The 18543-nt window shown below is 39.2% G+C and overlaps 1 protein-coding gene across 3 annotated transcripts in view; it reads right to left on the reverse strand.

Moving 5' to 3' along the window:
- Window positions 1-835: 835 nt before the first annotated feature.
- LOC111834450 (interferon-induced protein 44-like) overlaps window positions 836-18543 on the reverse strand; it is a 28622-nt gene continuing 10914 nt past the window's right edge. For all 3 annotated transcript variants that reach the window (XM_023793758.1, XM_023793755.1, XM_023793757.2), the window contains exons 2-7: window positions 17479-17622; window positions 4517-4712; window positions 2601-2777; window positions 2141-2312; window positions 1519-1619; window positions 836-1071 (exon numbers count right to left, since the gene is read on the reverse strand). In XM_023793758.1, coding sequence (XP_023649526.1) covers window positions 907-1071; window positions 1519-1619; window positions 2141-2312; window positions 2601-2777; window positions 4517-4567 — 666 coding nt within the window. In that variant the 5' untranslated portion in view covers window positions 4568-4712; window positions 17479-17622 and the 3' untranslated portion in view covers window positions 836-906. The remainder of the gene's footprint in view (window positions 1072-1518; window positions 1620-2140; window positions 2313-2600; window positions 2778-4516; window positions 4713-17478; window positions 17623-18543) is intronic.

An 18543-nucleotide genomic window follows, 5' to 3' on the forward strand; every position in this document is an offset into this window, starting at 1 on the left:
TAATCCAGTGTAGGGTTACAGTGTGTATCTGATATCTCAACTTTATATACACTTATACTACGGGACCGTTGAATGCTTGAATCTGATTGGCTGACGAACGTTCTGAGGTGTGCAATTATTTTCAGGGAAACGCACGGCGAACGTAGTTCCAGGCAGCTCTCTTGACCGCATTACAGTTCCATATCACTTCGCATAGTTAACTGTAATAACGGAAATTAGCATACAGTACGTGTTGTCAGCGCTGCCCTGACGATTTTATCAGTTAGCCTAGTGTAGCAACTTAAAGGCTACACATGACATTTCTCACTAGCGAGGTAATAACAGCGCTGCATCTTAAAGCAGACTTACAGTTTAGAGACGGTGCTTCAGAACACTGTTGAGGGACACACAGAGGTAGCCTAATTCATACAAGCTCTCTCTCTGTTTCTCTTTCTCTGTGTCTCTGTCTCTCTCACTCTCTTTCTAATAACTTCATTATTAACTGCATTAGTCTGCTATCAACGGCTCAAGCCTCCATTGACAGCTTTAAAATGACGTTTTGGAACTAGCAAAAGAGTCGTTGGATGAGATGCGGAAGAAATAATCCTACTCACAATAGCGATTTAAGTAGAAAAACCGGACGAATCCCTTGAAATATATCATCTGATCGATGTCTTGAGGTGTGGCAACCGTAGTATAAGCGGAATAATTGACTCCGGACCGTTGAATTATTAGAAAAATAATGCACACCCGAGGTGGTGATGCGGCCACGACGCGAAGCGGAGTGGCCGTTACACCTCGGGTGTGCATTATTTTTCTAATAATTCAATTATTTTGTAATAATTCAACGGTCCGGAGTCAATTATTCCTTACATCATATATGCCTGAGTGAAAAGACAAATTTAAATCCATCTCTCACTCTGTGTCTTACTCAAAATTAGCAAAGAAATCGTCAGATAAGTGTAGCATTTTCTGCATTGCGGTGAGAAGCAGGATGTCACAGCACATGTCCAGCTTATCCTCGCGGCAGTAATTCTTCACTGGAAACACACTTGACACTTGGATGCCCAGTAATTGACTTGCTTTTTCGATCTGCAGAGAGACATGCAGTTAACATATACATTCCTCATGAAATGTATTTTCTTCATTTTCTGTTTGCTGAAATTAATGTGAAACAGCATTGCAATAAACTCATTTTGAAATGGTAAAAATTTGTCTTTAGCAGTTGCTGCTGAACATGGATGTGCAATTAAAATTTTAAAGCTCTTGAGGGCAACAAAATGTCAGACACAGATTTGTGATCCATCCATCATTGAGTCTATCTCAGGAAACAGAGGACCTGAGGAAGGAGACACCCAGGCCAGGATGTCGGCTCATTGCAGGTCACCTTTCACTCATTCATTGTACTGCATTTATTTGCTGCAGAAATTCAGGTCCATTTCCTAGTCAAGGGGGCCTGGTGCAAGTATCCACCAATACTATCCTGATACGTCAGTACAGCTTTCAGGACCGATTTCAGTGTTACACCCTGATACTCACCTTCTCCTTTAAGTAGGTACTCCAGTACACGTTCTTCAAGTCCTTTTCCACGTCTGGGCACACTATGTCCAACATGGTCAGTAGAACCATTAGAGGGACGTCTAAAAACATCAATAGAAAAGTTTCACTAGTGACATATTGTATGTTCTATGGAATAAGCCGTCATCAAGTGACAGTTTCTTGAGCAAACTCATAGCAATCAGCACACTGTCTGTCTTACTCAGAGGCACCTGCCAGCATCACTCTGCCCTTCCTGAATCCACATGTGTTCAGCTGAGCTCATAATCATGTCACAATGTTCATTCGCAACCATTTAAATGGGCCCTATGTGACAGAAAGCCCTCGAGTTTCTCCTAGATGGAGCAGCTCTGTGTGAAGGAGCATCCAGGAGCTCCTTCAGTTACAGCATGAGAACTGTTTATGCCAAAGGTACAGAAAACATCCAGTTTGCCATTTTCCAGTCCAGTAAACTGAACTTCTCTGTGTTCACACTGAATACATTATTCAATGTTCATTTTTCATGTTACTGAATGAGTATTTAGTATTACTCACATTTCAGGAAAGGCAGTTTGAGTTCAACACATCACACATTCAAATCACAAATGCGACGGCCGTCACTAACCCAGCTGGTTAGCTTTGTTCTTGATTTGAATGAATTTATTTTTGTCTTTGTCTGAATTCATAAGTGGAAGTTTTGAGGCGTTCACCACAAACACCACACAGTGGATTCTCTCCTGAAGTGGTGGAATGTGAGTTTGATCACCATCTTGGCTCCATGGTGTTTCAGGGTTAAACTAGACAAACAAAATGAGGTACATTCAGACAGACACTGACACTGATATCATTAGAAACACCAGCAAAATGTTAAGGGAGTCATTTCATGTGACATTTGTGTAACAGCAGTATATTATTAAAGCTAAAAAAACAAATGTGAAGAAGTGAATGATATTTGGAATCCTCAGAAAAGTGTTTGGGAAGAAAACTAATAAACATGTGACTTCTGTAAGCTATTACAGTGATCAGACCTGCATGTGTTCATACAGCAGGTGTTTTTGAGGCCTGGTTAGATACACAGTTCTTACCTGGTACCCATCCGGTATGTAGCCCTTCAGGATGCTGTCAATATCTTCAATGTGCACCCCTGCATTTTTATTTTCATTTTCCTGTCCCACTTTATTTGCTTCCAATCCCATAGTGTCACACAGGAGGAATGAGAGAGGCTGTCCACCTCGGCCATCCCTCACCTTGTAAGTGCGATACTGTAAAAAGACACATGATGTCATTCATCTTCTGACAGCTTGTCTAGTAGGGATCATGGGGGTAAAATATCTTCCCCTGTATCTAACTGGTGAATTCTCTCCTGCCCCTTCACCACCTTAGCTACTGTGTGGTGAGCGTACTGGTGCAGAATGACTGCCGTCACATCATCCAGGTGGGGGCTATACAGTGGGGGTGGTTCAAGTGGCTCCTCTTTGGTTCTGTAAAGTACTTTGGGTTCTAAAAAAGTGCTATATAAATGTAACATTCAATCATTCATTATTTAACACATGTGATAGTGATGCTCCGATTGATCGGCCACCGATCATGATCGGCCGATATTGGCTAAAAATAGCTTGATCGGCGAACCCCAAAAGTGCCGATCAAAAAAGTCGATCACTTGACGTAAATTACTCGCGCGACTTTTTCACACGGGCATGCACGGCGCACAGGTAAACAACAGCGGAGCGGAGCTTACTAGTGGCAACATGAGTTCTCCCGTCTGGAAGTTTTTCAAAGTGTCCGATAAAGACGTAAAGTTAGCCGTTTGCAATGTATGTCGTGATGAAATCCCTCGAGGTGGAAGCAAGCATTTTAACACCACTAACATGATTAGGCATCTTAGAACACGCCATACAACTGAATATGCCGAGTATGAGAAAGTAAACCACTCTGCTCTCAGGGAACATTTCATGTGTTGACCCTGGAGGTGTCAGACAACAGTGCTGACCAAAGTGTCACTGCCCCTCCTTCAGTGTGGGGCGCCAAGTGTCAAGCGCTTGATTCTTCAAGATCTTGACTGTAGCCTATTTCTACAGTTTTTTTTTTCTTCAATATAGTTAATTTAGAGTTAGTTTCATTTCTACAAATGGTGCAAACTCTGCTAGATTATAGATAAAAGATTCCCATTCCCCTGCCATTCTGTGATCGGCAGTGATCGGCAATCGGTAGATCATGCATGATCTTGGTGATCGGTAATCGGCCCCAAAAATGCTGATCGGAGCATCTCTAATATGTGAGTCTGTTGTGGTGCTATCATGAATGAACAGTGTGTGTAGAGACTTTTTCTAGCACTGTCTCAATTTAAATCCAAATTTTGGGCAAATTATAAAGGAAACTAACACTTAGACATGATATGTATGCAGTTCTGTTGCACTATTTTTTGTGCTATCCTTTACTAATTATGCATTTTATAATGGGTAATGCAATAGTGGAACTGGCGCCTTGATATCTGTTGTGACGCGAATTACGTCTGACCGGGAATAGATTTCGGAATGAGACAAAGTGGAAAGACGGAGCTACACTCAATTCCTATTACAAGCTTCTGTGTCTAATTTAAGACTACATTTGGCAAAGGTTGAATGTGTCTGTAAGTGAGACATACTGTACACAACAACTTGAGTATGGCTATCTGAAAAAATTGCTGCAGTAAAAAATTAACACTTTATATTAACTGCACCTTCATAATGTATTCATTATGCATTCGTAGAAAATTCATAAGCAGCACATGAAGTATACCTGCATAGTATATCTGAAGTACAGCGGCATGCACTCAAGCAATAACCTTGATTTCATTAAAAACTTGGCTTGACATAGTTTGCTGATAGTCACCATCATGATACCGATTATCTTAAATTGCATTTGTTTTAGTCAAAATGAAACTTACCTTTGAAGTCTGACCTCATCAAACCAGCTTTGTGATACAGGCCTCATAACAGGAAGATTTAGAAGATCACATTACCTTCAGGGTCAGGCTGGTGGGATTGGGTCCTGCATTGGCTTGGCTTGTCATGGTGCCACAGAAGACAGAGCTGATGGAATTGAAGAAGCTTGATTTTCCAGCACCAACATCACCAACCAGAAGAATCCGAGCCTGAGGTACCGACTTAATAATGGGTGTGTATTCTTTCACCAACGTCTTGAGACAGTTTCTTGTACTAAAGGATACATTCAGCATAAGACCATCGTTACTCACCCAATTAAAAAATAATAACAAAAAATCTATTGCATGCAGCACACCTGAGTAGGGTTGCACAAAACTGTTTCACAATTCTTGAGCAATATTTTAACATATCGAAATTGCTCTTGTAACCCAGTTAAAAAATTGCAATTAGATTGTAAATTATAAAATACAAAACCAGATATTAAGATGAATATATAATTAGATTGCGGATTAGGTGGTTTGATAAATGCAGCGGGCATAGAGAAGCACCATTACGTAAAGGATATATCTATATACAGTGGTATCTCGGTTCTCGAACTCCCTTGAACTCGAATTTCTTGAAAATCGATCAAACCAGTTTGACCTAGAACTTGATCTGAATATCAGAAGTTGAACCGTGAACGCTGACCTAATATAAATTGTACGCGCCAGGAAATGAGTCATACTACAATGCAATTCTTACTTGAATGCCTTCTTCACAGACTGGACGATTAACTAAATAAAGTAGCGCAACATTACAGTAACTAACAATAAATAAACCACTAACTTACGTGTACTATTAGAGCATTTATGTAATTTATTTAAACTTTATTTTACCATGTAAATTAACTGAAAACCAGTTCTCACTGCTTTACGTGATATTCGGGAGAAATAGCAGATTACGCATTGGAACTGCCTGGGATACAAACGTCATGCGTGTAACTGAACTCTTCAGCCAATAAGGGCAAAGGTGTGTCATCACGGAGGCGGTTCCAGTTTGTGCAGCCGGGTGAGGGGTCGCAATGCATCTAACCGTAATGCATTGCATCAAGATCAGAATGCGTTGCTTTAAGCCAGCGCTGTAAGGAAGTCGAACGCACCCAATGACCGGACTTTGGAAACAAACTGAAACGCGAACTTAATACAGAGGACTAATGACAACAACCAGAAACAGCTGATCACATGGGGATCCCACACGAGGTTAACGAGGGGGCGTGGAGCAGACGATCAGGGCAGGACAGGGGTAATGTTGGGATAAGATTTTTATCGTTTTGGAAGCCATTAAGAAAAAAATGCTCTTCTTGTTTTATCCTGTTCATTTTGTGTTTAAATGCTAAAAAAGAAAAACATATTTAGGTGTAATTTTGGGGGGCCGGGAAGCAATTAATTGGTTTTCCATTATTTCTTATGGGAAAAAATTGATCAGAACTCGAACTTTTTAGGATTCGATCCGGAGTCCAGAAGGGATTAAGTTTAAGAACCGAGGTACCACTGTATATTAGTGCTGTCCCAAACGTTATTCTTTAAATGATTAATCTAGCAATTTTTTTTTTAGCAATTATTCGACTAATTTAACAAGTAATTTTTCGATTGGTCTGATGATAAATTTATTGATAAGCAATTTTTTTGTTAGTCATTTAATACAATTCAACCCCTCCCCCGACACACACAAATCTGAAATTCTCATTACTATTTCACTTTATTAAAACATTTCTTATACTTGCAAAATAGTGCGGCACTGCTGGCACCGGCGATATTAGAAAAAACTTCAGTGGTACCTCAGTTCTCGAACTCATTAGAACTCGAATTTCTTAAAAGTTGAACCAACCAGTTTGAAAAAAAATAACCTAGAGCTCGATCTGAATCTCAGAAGTCAAACCGTGAACGCAGACCTAAGATAACTTGTACGCGCAGGGAAGTCAGTCACGCGGCATGTCTCTCAGCGGAAACAAAGGGTAAAGCTTCAGTCTCAGCCTTGCATTCGCTGCGATAGCATCGTGCATGTTTACACTAGCTGAATACATATATTTAGACAGTAAAAATACATTTAGACAATGATAGACAGTAACAGTAATTATTATATAATAAAATACATTTTAAAATAAAGATTTCTTATTCATTATTTGAATATTAATAATAAACCATTAATACATTTAATTATAATAATATTGTCATGCCAAGCGGGATGGAAAGGAGACAAAGGCAGAGACATCAGGGCATCTGGGAATACAGGGTTTAATTACAGGTAAGGCAGGCAAAATGCAGGCGGACAATACAATGACCGGACTAGGGAAACAAACTGAAACACGGACAAAATGCAGAGGGGATTTCACACGGGGTTAATGAGGGGGCATGGCACACGGAAGGAGCGGACGATCCGGGCAGGACACATTTGTTTTTTATTTTTTAACTTTACACAGTGTTTGGATACATTTATTTTCTTACTTTACAAATTACTGTTTTGATAAATGTGCTTAGATGTGTTTAGTACAGTATATGCTCTTCTTCACTGTAAAAAAAATCCCGTTGTTTTTACGGAAAAAAGCTGGCAGCTGTGGTTACCAGAATTATTCTGTAAAAAATACTTCACACATGTAAACAACTTTACAGAAACATCTATAAATTGTACTGGATTTCAATGTAAAACAACCACCAACTACATGTAAAGTTTACTTGGTTTCAGTGTAGAATAAACAACGATTAGATGTAAATTATACTGAAAGAACTGGTACAACAGCAGCATGGCTCTGCTAAATTAACAGAAAGAAGATGTTGAATCTACAAATTAACTATGTAAAATGTTATAGTTGTGGTATGTGAAATAGACAGACTGTTTTATAAAGCTGTTTATATTCTTAATGAATTTTTTTTACGGAATTACTCTGGTAACCACAGCTATCAGCACTTTCTTGCCGAGGTAACACGCTACATCAGGCACCCAAAGAGCACCGAACCAATTACACACAGTAAACACGAGGTTGTCAGACGCTCAACTGTAAGTCGCATACACGGTGGGAGATTTACGGACGCTAATTACACATGAGGATCGGACAGGGTACACATAAGACACAGGTAAACACACGCGACAATAAGGAAATATAACCATTAGCAATAACAACAACAATACAAGGGCTATTTACAAATGCGCGCGGGGCATGCTGGGACATGAGCCCCGCTGGTGCTGCAGTATTTTTTATCACCTCAGTGGAAAAATACCTTCTTATCAATGGACCAGAGGTGTTGCCATGAGGTGAAGTTCTGACGGTAGCCCCGAATGTACCGTCAAAAGCTGTCTGACAAACCAGAAAATCCTGAGTTGTGTGGACTATTTCTAGTTGGTTCGTAATGCACGTAGCAAAAAGCAAGTGTTGATATATCATTTAAAGTTTTACTGTTTCTCATCTGTAAAGCACAGAATATTAATTTGTAAAATGTAACATGGTTATCTTTCAGTATAAACAAAGCTAACCTGATTAAAAAAATATTATTTTCACACTGTTATGGTGTAATTTTAACTGTATTGTACTGGTTTTTATATTACAGTTTGCTTGCGTTTAAACTACAGTAGTTTGTTAACTCTACCAAAAAAATATTTTTTAAAACATTTTTACTGAAAAATTAACAGTTGTTTTTTGTTAAGCATTTTACAAAATCTTAATGTCAAATATACGCTGCTCTATTGTTTTTTCTTTTACAGTTTTTTTATGTCGTTATTTTACAGAATTTCTCAGTTAATTTCACGGACATTTTTTACAGTGTTGTTTAGCTGCTATTTTGGATCGATGCTGTACTACAGCCTTGCCATAATTTCAGGTATTCCGTATAACGTAATTCAGTGCGCTTCATGGAAGTTTTCGCATTGTTTTCTTATTCACAGCTCTTTGTGAGAAATTATCTTTAAGTAACTTATAGGACCGTATGTCATAATATAAAGTGTTTATTTTATCCCTGTTTCCTTTCCCCCTTTTCCTTACGGTGTGTTCACCGTTTATGTGCATCTGAATAAAACCCCCTTTCTGAAACATCAGTTGAGAGTTTCACCATCATTCAGCCAGGGATGCTACACCATCCAAGAATCACATTATCTTTGCAATCGAGAGAACTTATTCGATATGGTCATTCAAGTTGCAACATTGTGCACTAAAATATTACAGAGTAATTCTGTGTACAATTAATTGTATATTTTGAACATTTTCCACGAAAAATCATCCCTAATAATCCATAGAATATCGATTTTATTCACATTAGACAGAAAACAAAGCACATATTTGCTTCTGCGATGATCCACACAATACCCTTCTGGGTAAAAATATTTGTTTTATAATTTATTTATTATAAGTCTATAAATAATTGGATAGAAAAACACTCAAAAATGGGCTAGAATTCTACTAGAAATAACAACAAAATGCAACATTCTATTTATAAGGAAGACAATTACTTGATATTTTCGTAATTTTTATTCACAAAAGTTTGTAAAATTATATTTGAAGTCGAGCTCCATCAAAACAGTTGAAATAGAACGTGCCCATGTGTAATTGCAACCCCTTCTACATGTAAACGCAATGACATGCTACAGCGTACTGTATTGTTTGAGGCTAAAATGTTGATTAAAAGTTTCCTCCTCAGATTTCACTTTACCAATCATTAACATATATTGGCGGAAAAACAATAGCAATAAACATTCAGCATTAGACTCTAAAATGGTCTTTTATGTAAGAACAAAAGAAATTTACAAACGAGAGGAGGCCATTCCACCCATCAAGCTTACTTGGGGAGAATTGCTCAGAGTTGTTAAAATCTCATCTAGCTCTGATTTAAAGGAACCCAAGGATTTAGCTTACACTACACCAGGGTTCTTCAAATCTGGACCTCGATTCCAAATTCAGGCCTTGTTTTCAGTTCTCCCAGGTAGTTAGTTGAATAATTACTAATTCTGATTGGTCAGAGGCTTCACACCTGACTGACAGGTAAAGGAAGGCTGGAAAACCAGCAGTGCCTGGACCTCGAGGACCGTGATTTGAATAACCCTGCACTACACTAACATGAAGACAATTCCATACTCTGACTATACGCTGTGTAAAGAATTGCTTTCTCAAATTCAGTGTAAATTCTGCTAATTTCCACCTATGGCCACGAGTTCTTGTATTTGAACTAATATTGATGTAACCATTTGGTTGAACAGCATTCAGACCTGTTAGAATCTTATATACCTGGATCATGTCCCCCCTTAGTCTCCTTTGCTCGAGGCTGAACAGATTCTGTTCAGCTAACCTCTCCTCATGAGATATTCCTCTAAGACCAGGAATCATTCTTGAGCCCTACATTAAACCCTTTCTAGGGCAGCAATGTCCTTTTTAAGTCAAGGTGGCCAAACCTGCACACAATATTCTAGGTGGGGTCTTACCAAGGAATTGTATAATCGTAGTATCACCTCTCCACACACCTAGAGATGTAACCCAACATCCTACTGGCCTATTTAATTGCTTCCTCACGCTGGCGAGAGTGGAACATGGAAGCATCAACATACATACCAAGGTCTTTCTCATAATCAGCTACCTTTATTTCAGTGGAACCCATAAAATATCTGTACTTTATATTTCTGCTCCCTGCATGGATTACCTTACATTTATCTACGTTAAATTTCATCTGGCAGGTATCAGCCCAGTAACTAATTAAATCAAGATCCCGCTATAGCCTCTGTACCACTAGTTCAGTATCTGCTACACCACCCACCTTGATGTCACCTGCAAATTTAACCAATTTACTGTATATATTTGGTGTCAGTATCATTAATGTAAATTAGGAATAATAATGGTCCTAAAATTGAACCCTGCAGAACCCCACTATGAATGCAGGCCCAATGTGATATTGTGCCACTAATAACTACCTGCTGCTTCCTGTCTGTTAACCAAACACATTTTTGTTTATCCAGTGGATCATAACTAATCAATGCTTTTCTATTTCAATTTATTTCAGATGTTACAAAATATAAAACCATGCATTGCTATCTATCAGCAAGTTACTAAACTGATACAAAATCAAAGATATTCAGAAACTATGTATTACTTCACAATACTAAGCCATAGAAAAGACCCCAATAAAACCCTTGCATTCCCACATCACAAAGACTCTAATCCATAGGCCAGTGGTTCTCAATCCTGCTTCTGGCGCCCCACCTGCCAGATTGTTTTCATTCCGACCCTGCCTTAATCAGGCTTATATGGTCCTTAAAGCTGTTTACTGACCGAACGCGGCATGCTCATGCTCGCTGCGAGGCTTCTACGCAAAGAGTAGGCGTGGTTTTCAAAACTCTCCCCTGTCATTTTGGCTCGCGGTCAGTAACGACGATGTATATTTCGCATTCAAAAAGATTTTACGCTTGTGTGATATAGCTCTGGGAACTCAGACACGGACAATATTAGTTTTTCCTCCATTTCGTTATCTGTGCCCGGTTTGGTGCCTTGTTTCTATTGATTGCGCGACAATGACTGAGCGCCGCAGTCAAAGTTCAACAAAGTTCATCTTTGACCACAGGAACAGGATTGAGAACCACTGCTATAGGCACAAGTAGTTTTTCCTCATAAGATGTATCAAGACTATGTCAGCTTTTACACATCAAATTATGACATATCTGAGTAGCCCAGAATGTTCTGAGAACAAAACCATGAAGCATATGTGGCTAGCTCATGTATATACAAGTCATACACCTAAAATCAAAGGGATAGAAAGATGCTCAAAAATAGGGTTCAAAGGGTTAACACAGTACAATGATTGGGTGTAAAATGGCCTGCTTCAAAGTTCAAATGCAACCATCCATCTTATTTGAAAAAAATGGTACATTTGTAGTTTAAATTTTAAGGAAAAGTGTCAATGGTTCAAATTATACTGTGAAACCATACTGCCTAGCCCCAAGATAGTGCCTATGCTCCACATTTTATAGTGTATTGTTTTATGTAGATGCAAACATCAGTCTGTTTCTGATCTTGACTTAGTCTAGCCCTGCCTTGGTGTTGGTCTTGTCTCGGTCTCAATACACTCTGGTCTTGGTAATGACTTGGTCTCAGTTTAGGTGGTCTTGACTACATCATTAGCACTAACAAACCAGCAGAGTTTCACATCCGTGCACCATTCTAGGGGGGGGCTGGGTGACATCATTGTCTGGGAAAATAAATGATATTTTCCTGAATATGAAAGCAGAACAAATCATACGTTTTGTGGCACAAATGCAGCACTAAAGAACCAGCCTGGTTTTATGTCCATGTGCTGTTATTGGAGGGCTGGGTAACCTTTTGCTCAAAAAGTAAAAGAGACAGAATGGTGATTTCTGTGGCACAAACGCTACACTAATGAACCAGAAAGATTTCATGTCCTTGTGCTGTTGTAGGAGACCTGGGTGACCTTTTGACCTTTCCAAAATCACTAATACCTCAAAAACTAAAGGTGATAGAACGGTGATTTCTTCAAAACAAATGGGCACAAACATAGCACTAACAAACCGGCCCAGTTTTATGACCATGAGCTGTTGTAGGGGGCATGGTTCGAATTACGGGGGGTACTGTACCCCGCGATCAAGACCCAGACCCCAACAAAGAGACTAAAATAGCAGTTTGGGGGGGGGGGGGATCTTATCATTTTTCTTTTGTTCTAAAAAAAAAAAAAAAAAAAAAAAGAGAACTCCACCTAGTGGGAAAATTTTATGTTAAACGATTTTAGACACCCCTAATGTGGACCGTACCATTTTAACCACCTCGGCGCTAGAAGCAGCCAGTCGGTTGCGTCATTCATTCTCATTGAGTGACCTGTTCATTGTGTTTGTCTGTCATGGTGCTGTTTCTCATGCATTGGTAAATGTAAGTAGCCAGCAGAAGTCTAGCCTGTTGAAAGTGTGTTATTGTAGAACCTTCATTTATTCATTTAAGTGTTTCATCTACTAATGCAATCTGACGTCTTTATAAGTTTAATTACTTACCATTGTCCTTCTGTGGCCGGTGTTCTGTTGAGTTGAGCTACTTTGTAGAGGTAAGCTACCGTAGTGCTAATCGATAGCGCTAACCATAGCTTACCTCGACAAAGTAGCTCAACTCGACAGAACACCGGTACAGTCAACGTTAGTTATGTTAACTAGCAAGAGAGCTAAGTTCTCTATTTAAACCAGGCTTATTTGGTGAGGTACAATCGATCATGGTCATTTTCCAAGGAGATGAACTCCCTAAGTTTTCATTCTCATTTTATCAGGAAAAAGTTGTGCCTTTCTGAAATTAATTCACCACTTAGCCTGTGTGGTTTTTTTTTAGGCTAATGTTAATGCATAAGAAGGTCTAATGTTATGCTCTGAAAAAACATTACTATAAGTGAAACCAATGTAAAAAAAAAAACTAGCTAGCAAATAATAAGCCCTATGATTTGAATTTTAGTGGTATTGATTCTGCATTCCACAATTTCATATTTAAAGACATTTTTAGAAGCTTCACCTGGTAGCCCAGATACTGCTTTGTTAAATATAGATTAGATTTTATTCAAAGACACACTACGAGCAGGGGCGGATTAAGGTGCACAGAGGCCCCTAGGCTACAGTAGTCCGTGGGCCCCCCAACCCCGCCCCCCTCCGCGCCAATGGGGGCCCCCTTGCAGGCTGGCACACGTGGGGCCCCTAGGCTTAAGCCATATCTAGCCTGTGCGTTAATCCGCCCCTGACTACGAGGAAATGGAAAGATATCCAGATAGCAAAATCTTTCTGGCCCGGATGTGGCCCACATCACACATAACCATCTGGCCCACATACCGCATGGAATGACGGCGATTGAGCGGACCGCTCTCGGTTGCCGCATCCCACATAGCAAAATTGGTATGGCCCGGATCTGGCCCACACTATGCGCTTACACCCGGCCCACATACCGCAATGAATGATGGCCCCTTGATGGCCCAGATCTGGTTTACCAGAGGTGGCCCACACATGGGCCAGCACAAAGCCAGATGCAGACATGTTGGTGGCCCTGTTCTGGCCCAGAACAGTTTCAGCTCGGGCACCAAATGTCAGCCTATGTGTACCTTAATCAAGTCATGTAATACCTACTTAATATGAATTCAATATTCATTGAAATATTAAGTTACTTCAAGTTGCTGTACCTTAATTTTTTTGTTTTCTACTCAGAATTGTCCATGCAAATAGTTAAAACACTTTCTTTAGTATTAGTATCTTGTTTTACTTAAGTCAGGGGAAATAAAAAACAACCGCATTTCACAATTCAACAAATGTTAAATAACAGCAATCATCATCACTTCACTAATCCCCATGGGGAAATTGCCTTTTACGTCTCCCTCAACTTGCCCTTTGCAAGTTGTCCGTGAAGGACAGCCACTCATGGCTGCACCCAGGGAGCTGGGGATTAAGGACCTTGCTCAAGGACCCACAGACATGCAGAGGCTGGGTTTGAACTGGTGACCTTGCGATTACAGGCGCACAGACTTAGCCCACTGAGCCACACAGAACACATGGTTCCAGTTGTTTGAGTAGAAGAATTTTTTGAAATAAATTACAAATATCAACTCTAAACACAAAAAGCATACAATAGGTATTTTAGACATCCAGAAATTGTGCAAATGTTGCAAAAGCAGTCAAGTAGAAAACAATTTGAATAGTGGAATGTAATCGTGTGCATTATATGTGTGTATGATCAGCAGGGTTTAAATATGAGTACAGTCAATCTATTTCAATACATCTATATTGTACAGCACAATACTATATACAGTACTATACACTATATACAACATCTATACAGTATCTAAGTAGTATTGCATTTGTAAAATGCAACTAGAAAACCCCTTGTCTCATGCTGTCTTGCCATGCTTCCCCGAAGATAATACTTGTCAAATTGGAACGTGTGTCTTCTGTTCAAGTAATTTAGCTGTGGAGCTTAATGAAAATAGTGGGACCACAATTCGCATCAGTTAGCATAGCACCACGCTAGCAGAACATAGCTGCTCTGGGTAAAATTGTTCTAAAACATGTTACACAGCAAATGTGCCATTGTCAAATTAACACTGCATGATGTTTATATGGGCCCACACCATTCAGTGTTACCTATAATACTGTAGTGACTGTGGGGGCGGGGCTGCCTCCTCATTGGCTACTTCCACGCTGGCCACACAGAGCATTATGGGAGTTCATGGTTTGGGAGCGGGTTAGCGCTATATTGTTCCGGTATCGTGCTATGTTGTGCTGGGTGAAGGGCATGGGTTCATAGTGTGTTATTGTAATGGGTGCTGGCACCTTTGAGGCTGCCTGCCGGGGAAGCCACGCCCCACCGTCCTCGCGAAGCGGAGCCTGGTTAATGACGGTGAGCGCGGCTCGCTCGGCAAGGGGGAGAGAAAGGGCGGATTTATGAGGTGAATCAGTGCAGTGCAACCTCTGAACGCAAGAGGGTGCACAGGTTCCTTTAGCCTTCAAGGCTGGTAAATAATGGGTTGGATGTGTTTCAAATTGCACTTGAACTCCTTGTGTGGAGCCTTCATTTCTGTAGTAAACTTGGTCTCTCTCAAAGTTTGTTACAATACTTTACGGTATGCAGTGTACGGTATGCACTCATTTGAGCATTCAGCTGCTGTGTTTTACTAATCCACCATAGTAAGAAAGACTTAGACCAACATTGCCTTTTCTCATTTAAGCATGACTACGATAGATTTTTTTAAGAAAAGGCAATGTTGGTCTAAGTCTTTCTTACTATGGTGGATTAGTAAAACACAGCAGCTGAATGCTCAAATGAGTGCATATTAAAATGGGGCCGATATGGGCTATCCATTTTGTACTTGTGTGCCACCCTTATGGGCTTGCAATCTAGGAAGAGGTGGCGACTTATTGACTTAACAGTCTAGCTTGTCAATTGAACACTATATGAGTTAATAAATATTAACACTGTAAAAACAACACTCACTGCACACTGTAAAGTATTATAGGTAACACTGAATGGTGTGGGCCCATATAAACACCATGCAGTAATTTAACACTGGCACATTTGCTGTGTAACATGTTTTAGAACAATTTTACCCAGAGCAGCTATGGTCTGCTAGCACGATGCTATGCTAACTGATGCAAATTGTGGTCCCGTCATTTTTCATTAAGCTCCACAGCTAAATTACTTGAACAGAAGACACACGTTCCAATATGACAAGTATTATCTTCGGGGAAGCATGGCAAGACAGCATGAGACAAGGGCTTTTCTAGTTGCATTTTACAAATGCAATACTTCTTAGATACTGTATAGATATTTTATATAGTGTATAGTACTGTATATACAGTATTGTGCTGTACAATATAGATGTATTGAAATAGATTGACTGTACTCATATTTAAACCCTACTGATCATACACACATATTATGCACACGATTACATTCCACTATTCAAATTGTTTTCTACTTGACTGCTTTTGCAACATTTGCACAATTTCTGGATGTCTAAAATACCTATTGTATGCTTTTTGTGTTTAGAGTTCATATTAGTAATTTATTTATAAAAATTCTTGTACTCTAATAATTGGAACCATGTGTTTTGTGTGGCTCAGCGGGCTAAGCCTGTGTGCCTGTAATCACAAGGTCACCAGTTCAAACCCAGCCTCAGCATGTCTGTGGGTCCTTGAGCAAGGCCCTTAACCCCCAGGTCCCTGGGTGCAGCCATGAGTGGCTGCCCTTCACAGACAACTTACTTACAAAGCGCAAGTTGAGGGAGACGTAAAAGACAATTTCCCCATGGGGATTAATGAAATGATGATGAGTATTATTATTATTATTTAACGTTTATTAAAATGTTGAATTGTGAAATGCGGTTCTTGTTTTTTATTTCCCCTGACTTAAGTAAAATAAGGTACTAATACTAAAGAAAGTGTGTTAACTATTTGCATGGACATTTCTGAGTAGAAAACAACAAAAAAATTAAGGTAGAGCAACTTTATTTGAATGATGAGGTAACTTAATATTTAAATGAATATTGAATTAATATTAAGTAGGTATTACTTAATTTAGCTTTTGGATATAGAAGGAAAAACATGGTTATTGTACTTGATTTAATGGTGTAACTAACACATGCATTAAGTACAACCAATATGAAAATTCAAATAGTGCCCACTGAATATCGAGTAGATTCAAGTTAATATAGCTTTTAGTGTATTTAATGATTTCTGTTCGTGTAATAATGATAGTTTAGTAACAATTACTTTATAATACTGAATTGGGACAGTTAAGTTGGGACAATGCAAATAGTTAACACACCTTTTTGAGTAGCCCCAATACATTCTTTTTTAGAGTTTAGGGATAAGGATAATGGGCCTCATTCATCAACCGTTCTTACGAACAAATTTGTTCTTAAACCCCAAGTACGCACTTTTTAACAAACATTCTGACCTATTTATAATCCGCATAATCGCCGTTACTGCTATGAAAATTATTTTTACACTTTAAAATAATTTTTTATATTTTACTTTTATAAATTATTAAAATACTATCATTTTATGAACTGTAGAATGAACAAAACTGCTATAACCAATTATTTTGAACAAACTATCATTACTCAAATGTGCGTACGAATGGTCTTGAGTGTGCGTAGATTCTGTTCTTAGCTAAGAACAAATTCAGATAAGAAAACATTGGTGAATGTCACAATCTTTGTAAAAAAAGTGCATACGTGGGGTTTAAGAACAAATTTGTTTGTAAGAACGGTTGGTGAATGAGGCCCAATGAGATTTTCTTTATTGATTCTCATTGTGTCGCATGTCCAGACCATGACCGTGTGTTGCATACATGTTAGTAAACATCCCTGGCGCATCTTGCACTCTTAACATTGATCCTGGTGGCGACTATTTGTATTGTATGTAGCGGATCATAATGGTCATAGAAGTGTTATGAAGGCAATACCCCCCAATTATGGAGGGGTGATTCGCTCTCTGGATAAAATTATGTGACACTAATAAAAGAAATGTTAATTATATTTAAAGAAAATTGGCTCTATACCTGTCATCCCAATCAATATTCCTCCATGGTTTGTCAAGGATTGTTGGTTTCGTCTCCTGCTTCACCACTCGCTGCACAGTTTTCTTTCTCCTGGGGGTTCAGTACTGCTGCTGCCTCCCATTTTCCAAACACCAACTTCCTGACCTGTTCAATGAATGCATAGTATTTTCCTCATCCATTCAAATGCAAATTGCATTTAACAACAAATTTTAAATTACCTTTCTTTACCAGATGGTTTAATCCAAAGTGACAATTTAGAAAGCATGATCAGCCACTCCTTGGTGAAACTAGGGTTAAGACTATTGCTTAAGGGCCCAGGGGGGAAAAACACTTAACCCATCACAGGCTCGGCAACCTGCCAATTACAGGCACAGAGTCCTAACTAAATTATCTATTGACATTGACCATTTCTACCAATGTAACAAATTTTCAAGAAGTGCTCGTACCAGGAGTGCTGTTAGAGATTTTGGGCCCCATGAAAGCGTATCATTTCGGGCCCTCAGCACAGATCAATCCAATTATGTTTGAAAATTTTTAGGGCCCCTATCAGTCAGGGGCACTTGGAAACTTTCCCCCCCTTTATGGCGCCCCTGGCCGGTACTGCTTGCCGGTGAGCACCAGAGCATATGAGCGGAGTGGAGCGGTGACAAATGTCACTTTAAACCGAAGCCTTATATCATAAGGATCTATGAGCAATGGCAACACTGTCACTCAGAACAGAAAATATTTATTTTTAAACAACATAAGGGCAACAACGGACAGGTTTGGCAATGGTATTCCACACAAAAATAGGCTTAAAAAGAAAGGAATCAGTGGGCTTAATAGCCTAAAGAATATACAGGCTAAGCATCCACGTTTTAAATTCCTCAATTTTTTTCTGTTGATGCTGCTGCTGCGTCTCAATAAAATTAAATTTCACTGACAGCGTTACATGAATTTAAAAAATCCTATTAGACCTGCTTTGAATGACAAAACTAATTTATTTAATCACCAATATTTACTTTATAGGCTATTATACTTTTATTTACTTTATAGACGTGATATGCTACAACCATATATAACTTG

The sequence above is a fragment of the Paramormyrops kingsleyae genome, chromosome 24 (genome assembly GCF_048594095.1).
Source record: "Paramormyrops kingsleyae isolate MSU_618 chromosome 24, PKINGS_0.4, whole genome shotgun sequence".
Classification (NCBI taxonomy): Eukaryota; Metazoa; Chordata; class Actinopteri; order Osteoglossiformes; family Mormyridae; genus Paramormyrops; species Paramormyrops kingsleyae.